Genomic DNA, 12,160 nt, shown 5'->3' on the forward strand with positions numbered 1-12,160 from the left:
TTTAAATCTTCCCAAGTTTACACTATAGGTTTTCTCTGCTATTCAGAAGAAGGTCAGTTATTTGGGGCTCTGGAAAAGCCCAATATTTCTTCCATGTATATTAATATCAGTATCATTCCCAGAGCAACCACCCCCTCTCCCAAATAACTCACCCAAACATAAAAAAATTGGCATTTCTGCATTCAGAGAGTAGGGAAAACCTTTTTCCTGATGATGTTTAGCACAGTGCCATTATCTTTATAGGTGTTTAGCAGATATTAATTTCATTTTGGCAGGAACACTATTTTTTTACTTAAAATAAGACCCAGAAAATTAAATTAAGCTCATGGATACTTAAAAAATATATATATATATATATCAGAGTTAATAACTTTAGAAAATATATGATAATATCTGTGGTGAGAATGAGATCAGCAAATATTGCTTATAATAGCTTTCTAGTTTATTTTTTGATTGCTTAAAATCTTATTTAAAAATAGCCCAGTCATACATTTTTCTCCCTATGATAAAAGAGCTTGTAAGGCTTTAATTACACGAAATCTAGTTCTAGTTGAAATGTCTTTACCTTTTCAGTTCTTTTGTGGCTGCCTCTCCTTTATGTCACTGAATAACACAATTATACATGAATGATTTCTGTACCTTAACCTTCTCCTATCTGTCTGTCATTGAAGTTCTATAACATAAAAGAGCAGAAGCTGCTGACTTTCAAGAAATTCGAACATGGAAACTAAAGATCAAAGAGCTGGTGAGAGGGATGTAAAATTTTTTTTAAAATGTTTTTATAGAATAGATAAGCTATGATGTATATTAATTTCAAAATTATGGGGTTCTGATGTATTTTATGTACACATTTTAAGAAGAAAAAATTATCATTAAATGTGTTCTAAATAATTCCCTCCATCACTACTTTTTCTTTAGTGAAGCCAGCAAAGGTTCCAGCTATCATTTCAGAATCTTTGCATTGGAAGAGATTTGGAGAAATTGTCTGCTTCTTCCTTTCATAATATTTTTTGTGGGTCCCTCCTAAGTTGTATTCATGAGGCCCGTGGACCCCACTGGCAATACTTGGCTAAGTGGGCCAAAAGGTCCAATGCAAGGGTTTGAGGGTGCAATGCTGCTCAACACTGGCTGCAGTGTCAGGGATTATCCGGATCACCCAAGTGGTACCAGTTTCTTCCCAGGTCTTCCAGGGTCTTCCATAGCACCGAGTGATGCTGGCATACTATGTGGTTCTGGGAATCATATTTACTCATCCTAGTGCTATACTATCTCCCTAGCATTTGCTTTAACTACTGAAGTATCTCCTAGCCCTTTTTAAAAGTATACATCACATACATCCATTTCAGAGACCCCTGTGTTCTTCCATCATAATATCTGTGGTAGGGAGATTATTTGAGCAGGGGTGGTAGAGCTAAGAAATAGGAAAAGGATCAAGTCCAAGGTCACAGCCTCTTTTAAGAGAGACCACTCACTCTTCTCTCTGGCTTGCCATTTGGACTGGGAGCCCCAATTCCCACAGTACCAAGGTACTACATAATCCTCACAGACTGGATGTACCTAAATAAACACCACCTTTCAGCAACCACCCTCTTCCCCTTCATTTAAACGCTCCAAGATAGAGGCAGCCTGACAGGGAAACCATGAGGGATGCTGAGCAGAGGACGAGGCATCAGGATAAGGTGCCAACATGCCTCTAGCGGGAGTCACTGTTCCTTCTGTCAGAGTTTCAGAGTAATGAAAACTGTCACGACAAACCCCACACTACTCACTGAACCATTCCACTTCACCTTTCTTTCCAGAAAGATTCAACAAGAGTGGCAGTGCCATCGGGGGGAGAAGGGAAAGAAAAGATTCTATCTACTTTTTTCCTTGCCACTAATTGAAAAAGAACTAAAGCATTGTAGAGCTCTTCTTCCCATGCCCTTCGTTTTATTTTCCCTCATGCTATAGCAGAATGACTGTCAAAGGCCTTAAGTTTGGCACATGGCATTGGGACTACTGGGTAAATCTAGCATTCCTTCAAAGACTCTTATTCCTCAGGTAGCCCCATTCTCTGAATTCCTCTTAAGAAATAGATTTTCTCTTAAGGCTAGAAAAAAAAATGAAGCTTTGAAATGGTAATTCTACTCACTCTATTTGTGCAGCGGCAATTTTGTAGCTCAGAGGACTTGTCAAAAGCATGATAATTACTAATACAAAATAGAAACCAACTCCAGATTATTAAGATGAGGAGGTGTAAAGCGTGCTGCTTTTGTCTTTTTGATATGCCTCCCTTGAGACTTGTGTGATTGGTAAGAACATTAGATGGATTATAAGGTTTTGATAAGTAGAATAAAGTCATGGTAGTCCACTTCCTTTAAGCAGCACCTAAAATGTTTAACAACATTTGATAAGGAAGTTGAAATTCTTAGAACAAGGGTATAGTGTGAAAACACCAAGGATTAATACGAATGAGGATGTTATATTTAGTATGTAAAAAGTCTTTCCCTTACGCCGTCCTTTGCCTTATTTTCCTCCTTTTTTCTATAAGATTTTCATGCTGGAAGGTGTTAGAGAGTCTTTGAATGATGGACGCACTGTATGAATAATCACCGTTATTAATGAGGTGGCCACATGCCAGCCACCTCTTCCCGCCTGTCCCTCTTTGCACCCTCTGTGCCACGTGTGTTGGCTGTGAACCTTTTCATGCTTTATACTTGACCACAAATTGCATTTTGTATGTGACTCCCTCCACAAAAGTCTGTTCTCATGAGCAGCCCATCCTCTCAGTGCCCTGCGCCCTGACTAGAGTTAATTCAGACGCAGAGTGACGTTTCTCCAACAGGCTCAATTTCTATTCCACTTTGCACTGGAGATCTTGGTTTTCTTTTTTCTTTCTTTCTTTTTTTTTTTTTGCATTTTTGGGAAGGTGTTGTTGTTGTTGTTGTTGTCGTTGTTGTTTTGTGTGGAGGGCACACCTTGTGATGCCCAGGGCTTACTCCTGGCTAGGATCTTGGGGATGGCTCCTGGCAGGGCTTGAAGGACCATAAGGGACATAGTACAAATCTGCCATACTGTTCTTCGCCCAAAAGTCTCTTGTCTTTCTTCCATGGTCACATGCACTGCATTCTTGACTCACCTCCTGGTGCATCTTCATCAAATCTGTCTGGATTTTACAGTGTTTATAAATACCTCCTTAGCTCTCACACACTTGAGTTCCGGCCAGTGATGTTATAGAATGATGGACCTACTCAGTGCTCCTTATCCCCACAGATAACCAGCTTTTATTCGTGCTTACTCTGAAGGTGTGTGACAAGATGCATAATATTAATTTACAAACAATGCTTTGTAAACTGTGATTGCAACCTCTTGCAATTTATGGCCTGGTTTCTGTGGAGGAAATGGGTTTGTTCACTCCACTAAAGAAAGGTGGAGGGCACTTCCCAGCACACAGTGAGCTGAGAGATAGTGATGAAGCTACAGTAGCATCTTGGGTCTCTCTTAAGAGAAAGTAAACAAAGTGACCCTAGCATTTCTGAAGGGATCACATTTCCCCCCTTATTTTACCTTCTCTACTTTTTTCTCTGCAGAGCTGCCCAGAAGTTGAACCTTTCTTCCAAGAAGAAGAAACATCGACCGTCCACGTCTTCCGTGGCTGAGCCACCTCTCTTTGCCACCAGCTTCAGTGGCATCCTGCAGGTGTCCCCACCTCCTGCCCCTCCATGTCTGCTGAGGGCAGTCAACAAGGTGAAGGACACACCTGGCCTAGGCAAGGTAGGCCTCCTTCTTCTGTCTGGATATGGGTTGCTGGGGCAGGCAGGGAGAGCTGTGGGAAAAGCAAAAAGGATACCCCAGATTTGTTTAGATTGTAAGGTGATAAGTGGAAGAGAACACAAAATGAAATTCAGTTGAAAGTACTGCAACATTTTCTTTGATTACATATATTAAATGGTAAATTAAGGTTTGCAAAGAGTAGAGATCTGATTTGATTGGGACGGGAGAAAACCCCAGACTGGCTTGCAGTGTTTGACTTAGCTGTCCCCGTTTTTAAGAAAAAGAACCCGATATCAAAAACAGAAAGCAAAATCTGGAAACCATGAGAGAGGAGAGGGTGCAAGGGTGGAAGGCAAAGAGGCTTTGTAAATGCACACACCATACCTTCATTCTTCCTTCCCTTTTCAAAGAAATCACTGCTTCTGCTTTTTTGTATAATTGTTTTGGGCTATACTTGGCGTGCTCAGGGCTTATTCCTAGTTCTGTGTTCAGAGATCAGTCCTGATGTGACTGGGGCGACTATATGGGGTTCCAGGGATCAAATCCAGGTTGGCTGTGTGTGTGGCAAGTGTCCTACCCTCTATATTATCTCTGTCCCCACTTCTGCTTTTGAACCAGATCATGATATGATTTCTGGGAAGCCTTTTCAGTCCTTCCAGCCCAGCCAAAAATGCAATTTGAACTGATACAAATTCCTAGCAGAAGATGTAAGAATGCTCTCACAAGATGTTCCACTTTATTTAGGATAACTTTGTTTTTAAATGTCATCGCTAAGTGCTGTCTTCTGAAAGAGAGCCTGTCTGGGTGAAGCCCTACCTTAGGGCTTACTCCTCAATTGGTGAATAATCTGGGACTTACAGGAATGCTGACTCAAGGCACAAGATGGTTCTTGCCTTTCTTTGACTTGCAGTGGAAGTAGGTCCTCACAACCTTGCCTGTCCGGTGCAGTGAACCTTCCTCCTGGGCAGTTCTCTCCTTTCCAGAGGGAGAAATGATAAGCTGTACAGACCATGCATTTCCTTAGTGAAGACTCAGCTTCCCTTTACCCTCTGCAGTCAGAAGCAATTCTTGCCAGGTTCATTTTCTTAGTGGTTTCGACCTAACCAGTACATGTCCCTTTGGAATTGGCCCTTTCCCTCTATGCTTCTTGGCCTTTCCCAGTTTCTCCTCCACCTCACTGGAAGGCATTAACTTGCTAAGGTGCTGTTTCTGGCAGGATTTAAAGTTGATGAAGGTGTGGACATCACCTTGCTTGTTCTTGCATGTCAGTGCCTTGACCTTGGGCCAGCAGGTAGTTTTCAACTATAGGGTCTTTGGGGGAAGCAAGTAATAAACAGGATGGGGCCCAGGCTCGGTCCTAGGGGAGATAGCGGACTCGAGTGGTGGGAATGACTCAACGTGGAGGAGCCCCCAAGGATGGGCAGGGCACTCGCACAGGGCCATGCTGATGGTTGATCCCATTCAAAGAAAGTGAACTAAGCTGCCTTCTGAAGAGAGTGGCTACAGTTTTGTTTTTCTAACCAGAAAGAACTGTAACTGTGGTACAATGCACACAACACAAAATTTAACCATCCACACTTTTTACATGTGTGGGGACTCTTATTTATTTAGAGCAGGTCATAGCTGCAGTGCCCTTGAGAAGATCCTCCAGAGAGGTGCGGTGGAGCCATCCTGGCAGCCATTCTCTCTCTGGGCCTCTGAAGAGGGTCCTGTTGGCAAATAACTGTCAACACATCTTTAAATGATCTTTCTTTGAAGAAACACCCTATTTTCAGCCAATGTGGGGTCCCCAGAGATGGGATACCTCAACAGGAAGCAGCTGAGAAACTGTCTTCATCCTGTCCATGGTGCCCCAGAGGGTCAGTGCCTATACAGCTTCTAGAAGGTCCACGCCTAGAACCGCTGAACCTCCTTCTCCATCTCTCCCTGCCTTGCTGAGATTCCCCAGACAAGGAATCTGGGTATCAAGGCCAGGGACTGAGCCCACAGAGAGCATATTACCTACCAGTTAGGAGAATGAGCAACCCTTGTACCAAGACAGCTCAGTGACTAAGGGACTGAAACTTGATTTCACGATGCACTGTGTATCCAGATCAGATCGAAGGATGATTATAAATAAGATAACTGGGTTTTACTGTAATTGGTAGTTTAAATTGTAGCAAACAGATGCTTGCAACTTAGACACTTGTGTTGTTAATGAAGGTTATTATTTCCCTCATTCATTTGCAGCCCAGCATGCATTTTTGAATGAGAGAGAAGTGTGTGCGCTCTAACAAGTGAGGAATGGCAGAGAATGATGGGCTTGTCCAGGGATGTGTGTTATGATATGCATTAGCCTGGATGTCACAGAAGGTGATGAAAGGTGTGACCAGTGCCCACATACCTGTACAACTGAGCAGAGGGACAGGAGATGTGAGCGGCAGCTTGCTCAACTCTGGAAGATGGTGGTATCATAGTTCCTTAGAAAGTGATAGAAAGAGTGGAAGGGAGAGGGAGAAGAGACAGATGAGAAGCAACAGGGGACAGGAAAGTGGAGCCAGGTACAAAATGGTGTTAAGAAATGACAGAGCCACCCTCGGGATGGGAGATGTGTGCTGAAAGTAGACTGTAGATCAAACACAATGTCCACTTAATACCTGTATTGCAAACCATAACACCCAAAAGGAGAGAGAAAGTAAAAGGGAATCCACCAGCTACAGAGGCAGGGGGGTAGGATGAGGTGGGGTGGGGGTGGGGTAGGGGAAGAGGGATACCAGGAACATTGGTGGTGGAGAACAGGCACTGGTGGAAAGATGGGTACTTGATCATTGTATGACTGAAACATAAGCATGAAAGTTTGTAGTCTGTAACTGTACCTCACGGTGATTCATTAAACAATAAAAAAAGAAAGAAATAAAAAGAAATGACAGAGCCAAATTTCCAAATCACAGATCAACATTGAAATCAAGAGACCCAGATTTTAACAACCAAACTTGGAAAGGTGCCCTCCTAGTATCATGCTAAGTGAAATGAGTCAGAAAGAGAGGGACAGACAGAAGGACTGCACTCATTTGTGAAGTATAAAACAACGTAACGTAAAGAGTGCTGCAATGAACAAACAAGTGCAGATGTCACTTCGACTATATATTTTTGCCTCTCTGGGATATATTCCCAGGAGTGGTATTGCTGGGTCAAATGGGAGCTCAATTTCTAATTTTTTGAGAATCGTCCATACTGTTTTCCAAAAGTGGTGGACCAGTCGGCATTCCCACCAGCAGTGAAGGAGGGTCCCTTTCTCGCCGCATCCACGCCAGCACCAGTTGCTTTTGTTCTTTTGAATGTGGGCCAGTCTCTGAGGTGTGAGATGGTATCTCATTGTGGTTTTGATCTGCATCTCCCTGATGATTAATGATGTAGAGCATTTTCTCATGTGCTTTTTTGCCATTCGGATTTCTTCTTTGAGAAAGTTTCTGTTCATTTTATTGCCCCATTTTTTGATGGGATTGGATGTTTTCTTCTTGTGGAGTTCAACCAGTATTTTGTGTATCCTCGATATTAATCCCTTGTCAGATGTATATTCGGCAAATATCCTTTCCCATTCTGTAGACTGGAAGAACCTGAATGCCCAAAAACAGATGACTGGTTAAAGAAACTTTGGTACATCTACACAATGGAGTACTATGTAGCTGTTAGAAAGATGACATCATGAAATTCACATACAAGTGGTACAACATGGAAAGTATCATGCTAAGCGAAATGAGTCAGAAAGAGAGGGATAGACATAGAAAGATTGCATTCATCTGGGGGATATAAAGTAACAAAGTATGAGATTAATACCCAAGAATAGCTGAGATCAGCACCAGGAGGATTACTCCATAGCTTAGAGGCCAGCCGGGCATTCTAGGGGAAAGGGCAGCTCAGATAGAGAAGGGAGCACCAAATAAAGTGTGTTTGGAGGATCCTCCCAGGAGGGGAGATGCATGTCGAAAGTAGACTATGGACTGAACATGTTTGCCACTCAATGCCTCTTTTGCAGACCACAACACTCAAAAGGAGAGAGAGAACACAAGGGATTGCCCTGCCACAGAGGCAGGGTGAGATGGGGGGGATGGGGGTGGGAGGGATATTATCCATGGTGGTGGAAAATGGGCACTGGTGGAGGGATGGGTATTTGATCATTGTATAATCGAAACCCAAGCACAAAAATTGTAAATCTACAACTGTACCTCATGTTGTTTCACTAATAATAAAAAACAATTTTAAAAAAGGAAAAAAAACCCAACATAACGTGAGACTGACACCTAAGGATAGTAGATACACAGGACAGGAAGGTTGCTCCGTAGCTGTAGGCTGCCTAATGAGCAACGGGGAGAAAACAGCCAGAGTAGAGAAGGGATCACTACTAAAATGATGGCTGGAGGAACTGGTCGGGATGGGAGATGTGTGCTGAAAATAGATATTGGACCAAACATGATAACCTCTCACTATCTGTATTGCAAACCATAATGCCCAAAAGTAGAGAGAGAATATGGGGAATATTGTCTACCATGGAAGCAGGGGAAGGGTGGGAAGGGGGACTATACTGGGGGACTATATTGGTGGTGGGGAATGTGCACTGTTGAAGGGATGAGTGTTTGATCATTGTGTGATTGTAAACCAAACATGAAAACTTGTAACTATCTATCACACGGCAATTCAATAAAATTAAAAAAAAAAGAAAGGTGCCTCCTAGAGGGCAGGCTGCAGGGGAGGGTGGGGGGTCAGGTATGGATGGGAACCTGAGAACATTGGTGGCAAGAAGCTAACACTAGCGGTGGTATTGGTGCTGCAATATTGCATATCTAAAACTCGACTATGAGTTACTTTGTAAATCATAGTGCTTTATTTTATTTTATTGATTTTTTTGGTCACACCCGGCGATACACAGGGGTTACTCTTGACTTATGCACTCAGGAATTACTCCTGGTGGTGCTCGGAGGACCATTTGGGATGCTGGGAATCGAACCCGGGTCAGCCACGTGCAAGGCAAACACCCTGTGCTATCACTCCAGCCCTGACAGTGCTTTAACTAAAAAAAAATGTGTGAAAAAGAGAAAGGTAAGTGCAATTGAAACAAGATGGTTAGTCCACCTGTCCAGGGGCCATCAAGGGACACTGGGGTACCAAGTGCTTTTTGGAGCTTACTTCAAGCTGGTTTCTCATTTAGTTAACAAGAAAGCCGAAGATCCTGAGAGGAGAAGAGTTTATCTCCTGTCTCCTGAGTCAAGTCCAAAAGTCAATACCTTTCTGTCAGTTTCTTTCTATTGCCTCACTGGACAGGCTCTTGCTATCTATAATCTTTAAATATTTGGGGGTGGAAAAAAGGAGAGAGAGTAGAAGGGAATGTGCCTGCCACAAAGGCATCGGGGGATTGGGGAGGGGGGTGGTGGGAGGGATACTGGGAACATTGGTGGTAGAGAATGGGCACTGGGGGATGGGTACTCGACCATTGTATGACTAAAACGTAATCACAAAAGTGTGTAAGTTTGTATTTGTATCTCACTCTGTTTCATTAATTTTTTAAAAAAAATTAAAAATAAAACTATTTTAATAGATAGAGATGGGTAGCTAGATAGCAGACAATAAATAAATGCAGAACCTTTTGTCTGTTTAGTATTCAGAGTCCCTAAAATCAGAAATGATAGAAGTTTGTTAGTTTTGAAGAATGGAATTGGTGTTGAGCAGATTTTGAAAAGTCTTTGATGATCCTTACCTTTAGGACCTTTGGTACCAGAGCATCCCTTGGTCCCTTGGCTCCTCTCCCTGAGAAACAGCACAAATCCATATAAGCTTTTTATATTCTGCAGTCTCTTGTAAAGTTTCTGATCTTTTTCATTAGGAAAATAAACTAGATGCATATATTTTAGAATTTGGGTTTTTGAAAACTTAAAATTGAAGTCAACTAAAGAGACTCTGATATATATGTATATATAATATATATGTATATATATATATAGAGAGAGAGAGAGGGAGAGAGAGAGAGAAAAGGTTGTGATAGGGGTCTGGAGAGGAAGTGAGGGGAAGGTCCTGACTCAGAAAGGGCAGTGGCAGCCAGCCCTATTCTTATTGGAACTGGACTGTGGTCAGAGGCATTCCTTTCAGCCTCCTCCTTCCCACTCCCGCTACTTTCCATAACCCAGAGTCCTTCCTGCCGCTAAGCCCTGGATCAGGGAAAAGCTGTGGTGATGGGAGAGTGTGAGCTAACTTCGTTGTTCTTAGAGCTGAAGCCAGAATACCTGCAACACAGGAAGCACAATTCACAGTGCACAGCAAGTATTTGCTAAGAACCTTCTATGTGCCAGATCCAAGTTCTGCAGTGATGGATGGACCAGGTAGGATGCCTCTTTTGATAGCACTTATAATTTATTGCATTCATCTGTTTACCTCAGACAAACTACCAAGCTGGAGCAGTGCTACCTACCAAGGACAATCTGATGTAAGGAAAATATAGAATTGCAAAATAAACATAATTCCAACTTTCGAGTTATATAAAAGAAAATGTAAAGAAAGGAAGAAAGAAAGAAAAAAAGAAAGAGAGAGAGGAAGGAAGGAAGGAAGGAAGGAAGGAAGGAAGGAAGGAAGGAACTCAGTGGTCTCATAGAGACAACATTCTTTTCATTTGTTATGTTTTTGTTTGGGGGTCAATCTCGGCAATGCTCCAGGGTTACTACTGGCTCTTCACTTGAGAACTACTCTTGGTAAGGCTTAGGGGATCATCTGGGGTACTAAAGATTGAACCCATGTCAGTTACATGCAAGGTAAGCGCCCTACCCACTGTACTGTCTCCCAGCTCCTTATAGAGACATTCTTAATAAAGACATAAAAATGATTAGTTGCTCAGAGCCACTTAGCCCCTGTTTAGGTTTTATTGACTTGGCTTCTCTATAAATGATACTTCTAATCTGTTTGAAAATGGTTCCTTCTTCTAAGTCAGTAAATGTTCGTCATGAAATTTGTTTGCGCAACTAATTAACAACTATGTTGAAGGTTCATTTGCCGCCGCTTAATGTCAGAATTCTCCCTTGGATTATAAGCTGCCAGGCACAGTGTTTCCCAAAATTGGCAATACTGCCCCCGGGGGGAACATTGGAACAATTTCCAGGGGGTGTTAGTCTCAGGTGAAATATAGGGTCCTTTTATGTTTGTTCACTTAAAGAAAGTACAGAGGACTCAGAGTAATTCTACTTTTTCTGAAAAGGAACTGTAAGCTAAATAAGTTGGACACCTCTGTGTCAGAATAAAGCTCTGATTCTGCTTAACTCACTAAAGACATGCTTTGTGCCTTCCAACAATGCCTACAATTTTATTATTTATTTATTTGATAATTGAAGTCACTTTATTTTATGTACAAATAAAATGTTGTCAGGTCTCTGATGACCAACTCCAGGAGTTCACTTAGTCCAACTTGATGAAGCCAATGTTGTTCATATATGGATAGAAATACTGGTGGCACGTATTGAGGTCATATTTCTGAATCAGGATGTGCCAGTTTGTGAGAATATGGCAAGAGTGTTTGAGAGAAAATGGCAAGAATGTGATCCCCTCAAATTTTCTTGGATGGCTCCAGTAGAGCTGCTGTGACCTATCCTGCTTTCTTGGAGGCAGTGAGGCAAAGGCAAGTGCCTATACTTTTAAAGATAAGAATGACCATGGTGACAATTGCGTTGATGAGAATGGCAATCCACGTTATATCCGTTCATCCACTTCTTGTATTTCTCTCTTTCTTTCGGTTTTGGGTCGTTACCTGGCAGTTGTGAGCACTGCTCTCCTAGTAAAGAGCTCAGGGCTTGTTCTTTACTAGGTGGTTAGGAATCACTCCTAGCACTATCCTGGGGACTGTATGCGGTGCCAACGATCAAATCCAGGTTGACCTCATGCAAGGTAAGTGTCTTAACCTAAGTACTATCTCTCCATCCCCATCCACCTTTTTATATTGGGGTATCTGGAAGGAATTTCATCGTGCATGGAGGCAAAATTTCCAGATTTTTCTTCATCATTAGCTGAGATCAGCCACCAGCATTGCTTCCCCCAACCAGGTTTGGGAATATAAGAAAACTTATAGATGCAGCTAGCTGTGACAACAGATTCTATAGACCTTGGAAAAATATTTAGAAGTTGCATGGAACAAAAGCAACAAGTGAGATAATTAGCAGGAAAAGATTGAGGCAGGTTTTTCAAAGTTGATTTCCAGGTGAGAGGATGCTTAGAGACTTGTTTCAGAGTACGAGAGGAGTCACTCCGAGATGAGAGCTATGTATGGAGCTGGCTGACTGCTCTGGACCACACCCTGTACAGAAGGGAAGTCTTCACCACCATCCCATGAACTCTAGAAACTTGTGAAAATGTATGCCTAGATTCAGCTTCTGCCGAGCTCCTGTGTTTCTTTCTC

At 42.3% G+C, this 12,160-nt stretch overlaps 1 protein-coding gene across 2 annotated transcripts in view; it reads left to right on the forward strand.

Annotated features, from left to right (window-relative positions):
* The window catches only part of KIF26B (kinesin family member 26B), a 510,214-nt gene that overhangs the window by 355,460 nt on the left and 142,594 nt on the right, over positions 1 to 12,160 (forward strand). For both annotated transcript variants that reach the window (XM_056136915.1, XM_056136924.1), the window contains one exon: positions 3,570 to 3,753. In XM_056136915.1, the coding sequence (XP_055992890.1) occupies positions 3,570 to 3,753 (184 nt within the window). The remainder of the gene's footprint in view (positions 1 to 3,569; positions 3,754 to 12,160) is intronic.

The sequence above is a fragment of the Sorex fumeus genome, unplaced genomic scaffold (genome assembly GCF_029834395.1).
Source record: "Sorex fumeus unplaced genomic scaffold, SorFum_2.1 ptg000007l, whole genome shotgun sequence".
In the NCBI taxonomy this organism is placed as follows: Eukaryota; Metazoa; Chordata; class Mammalia; order Eulipotyphla; family Soricidae; genus Sorex; species Sorex fumeus.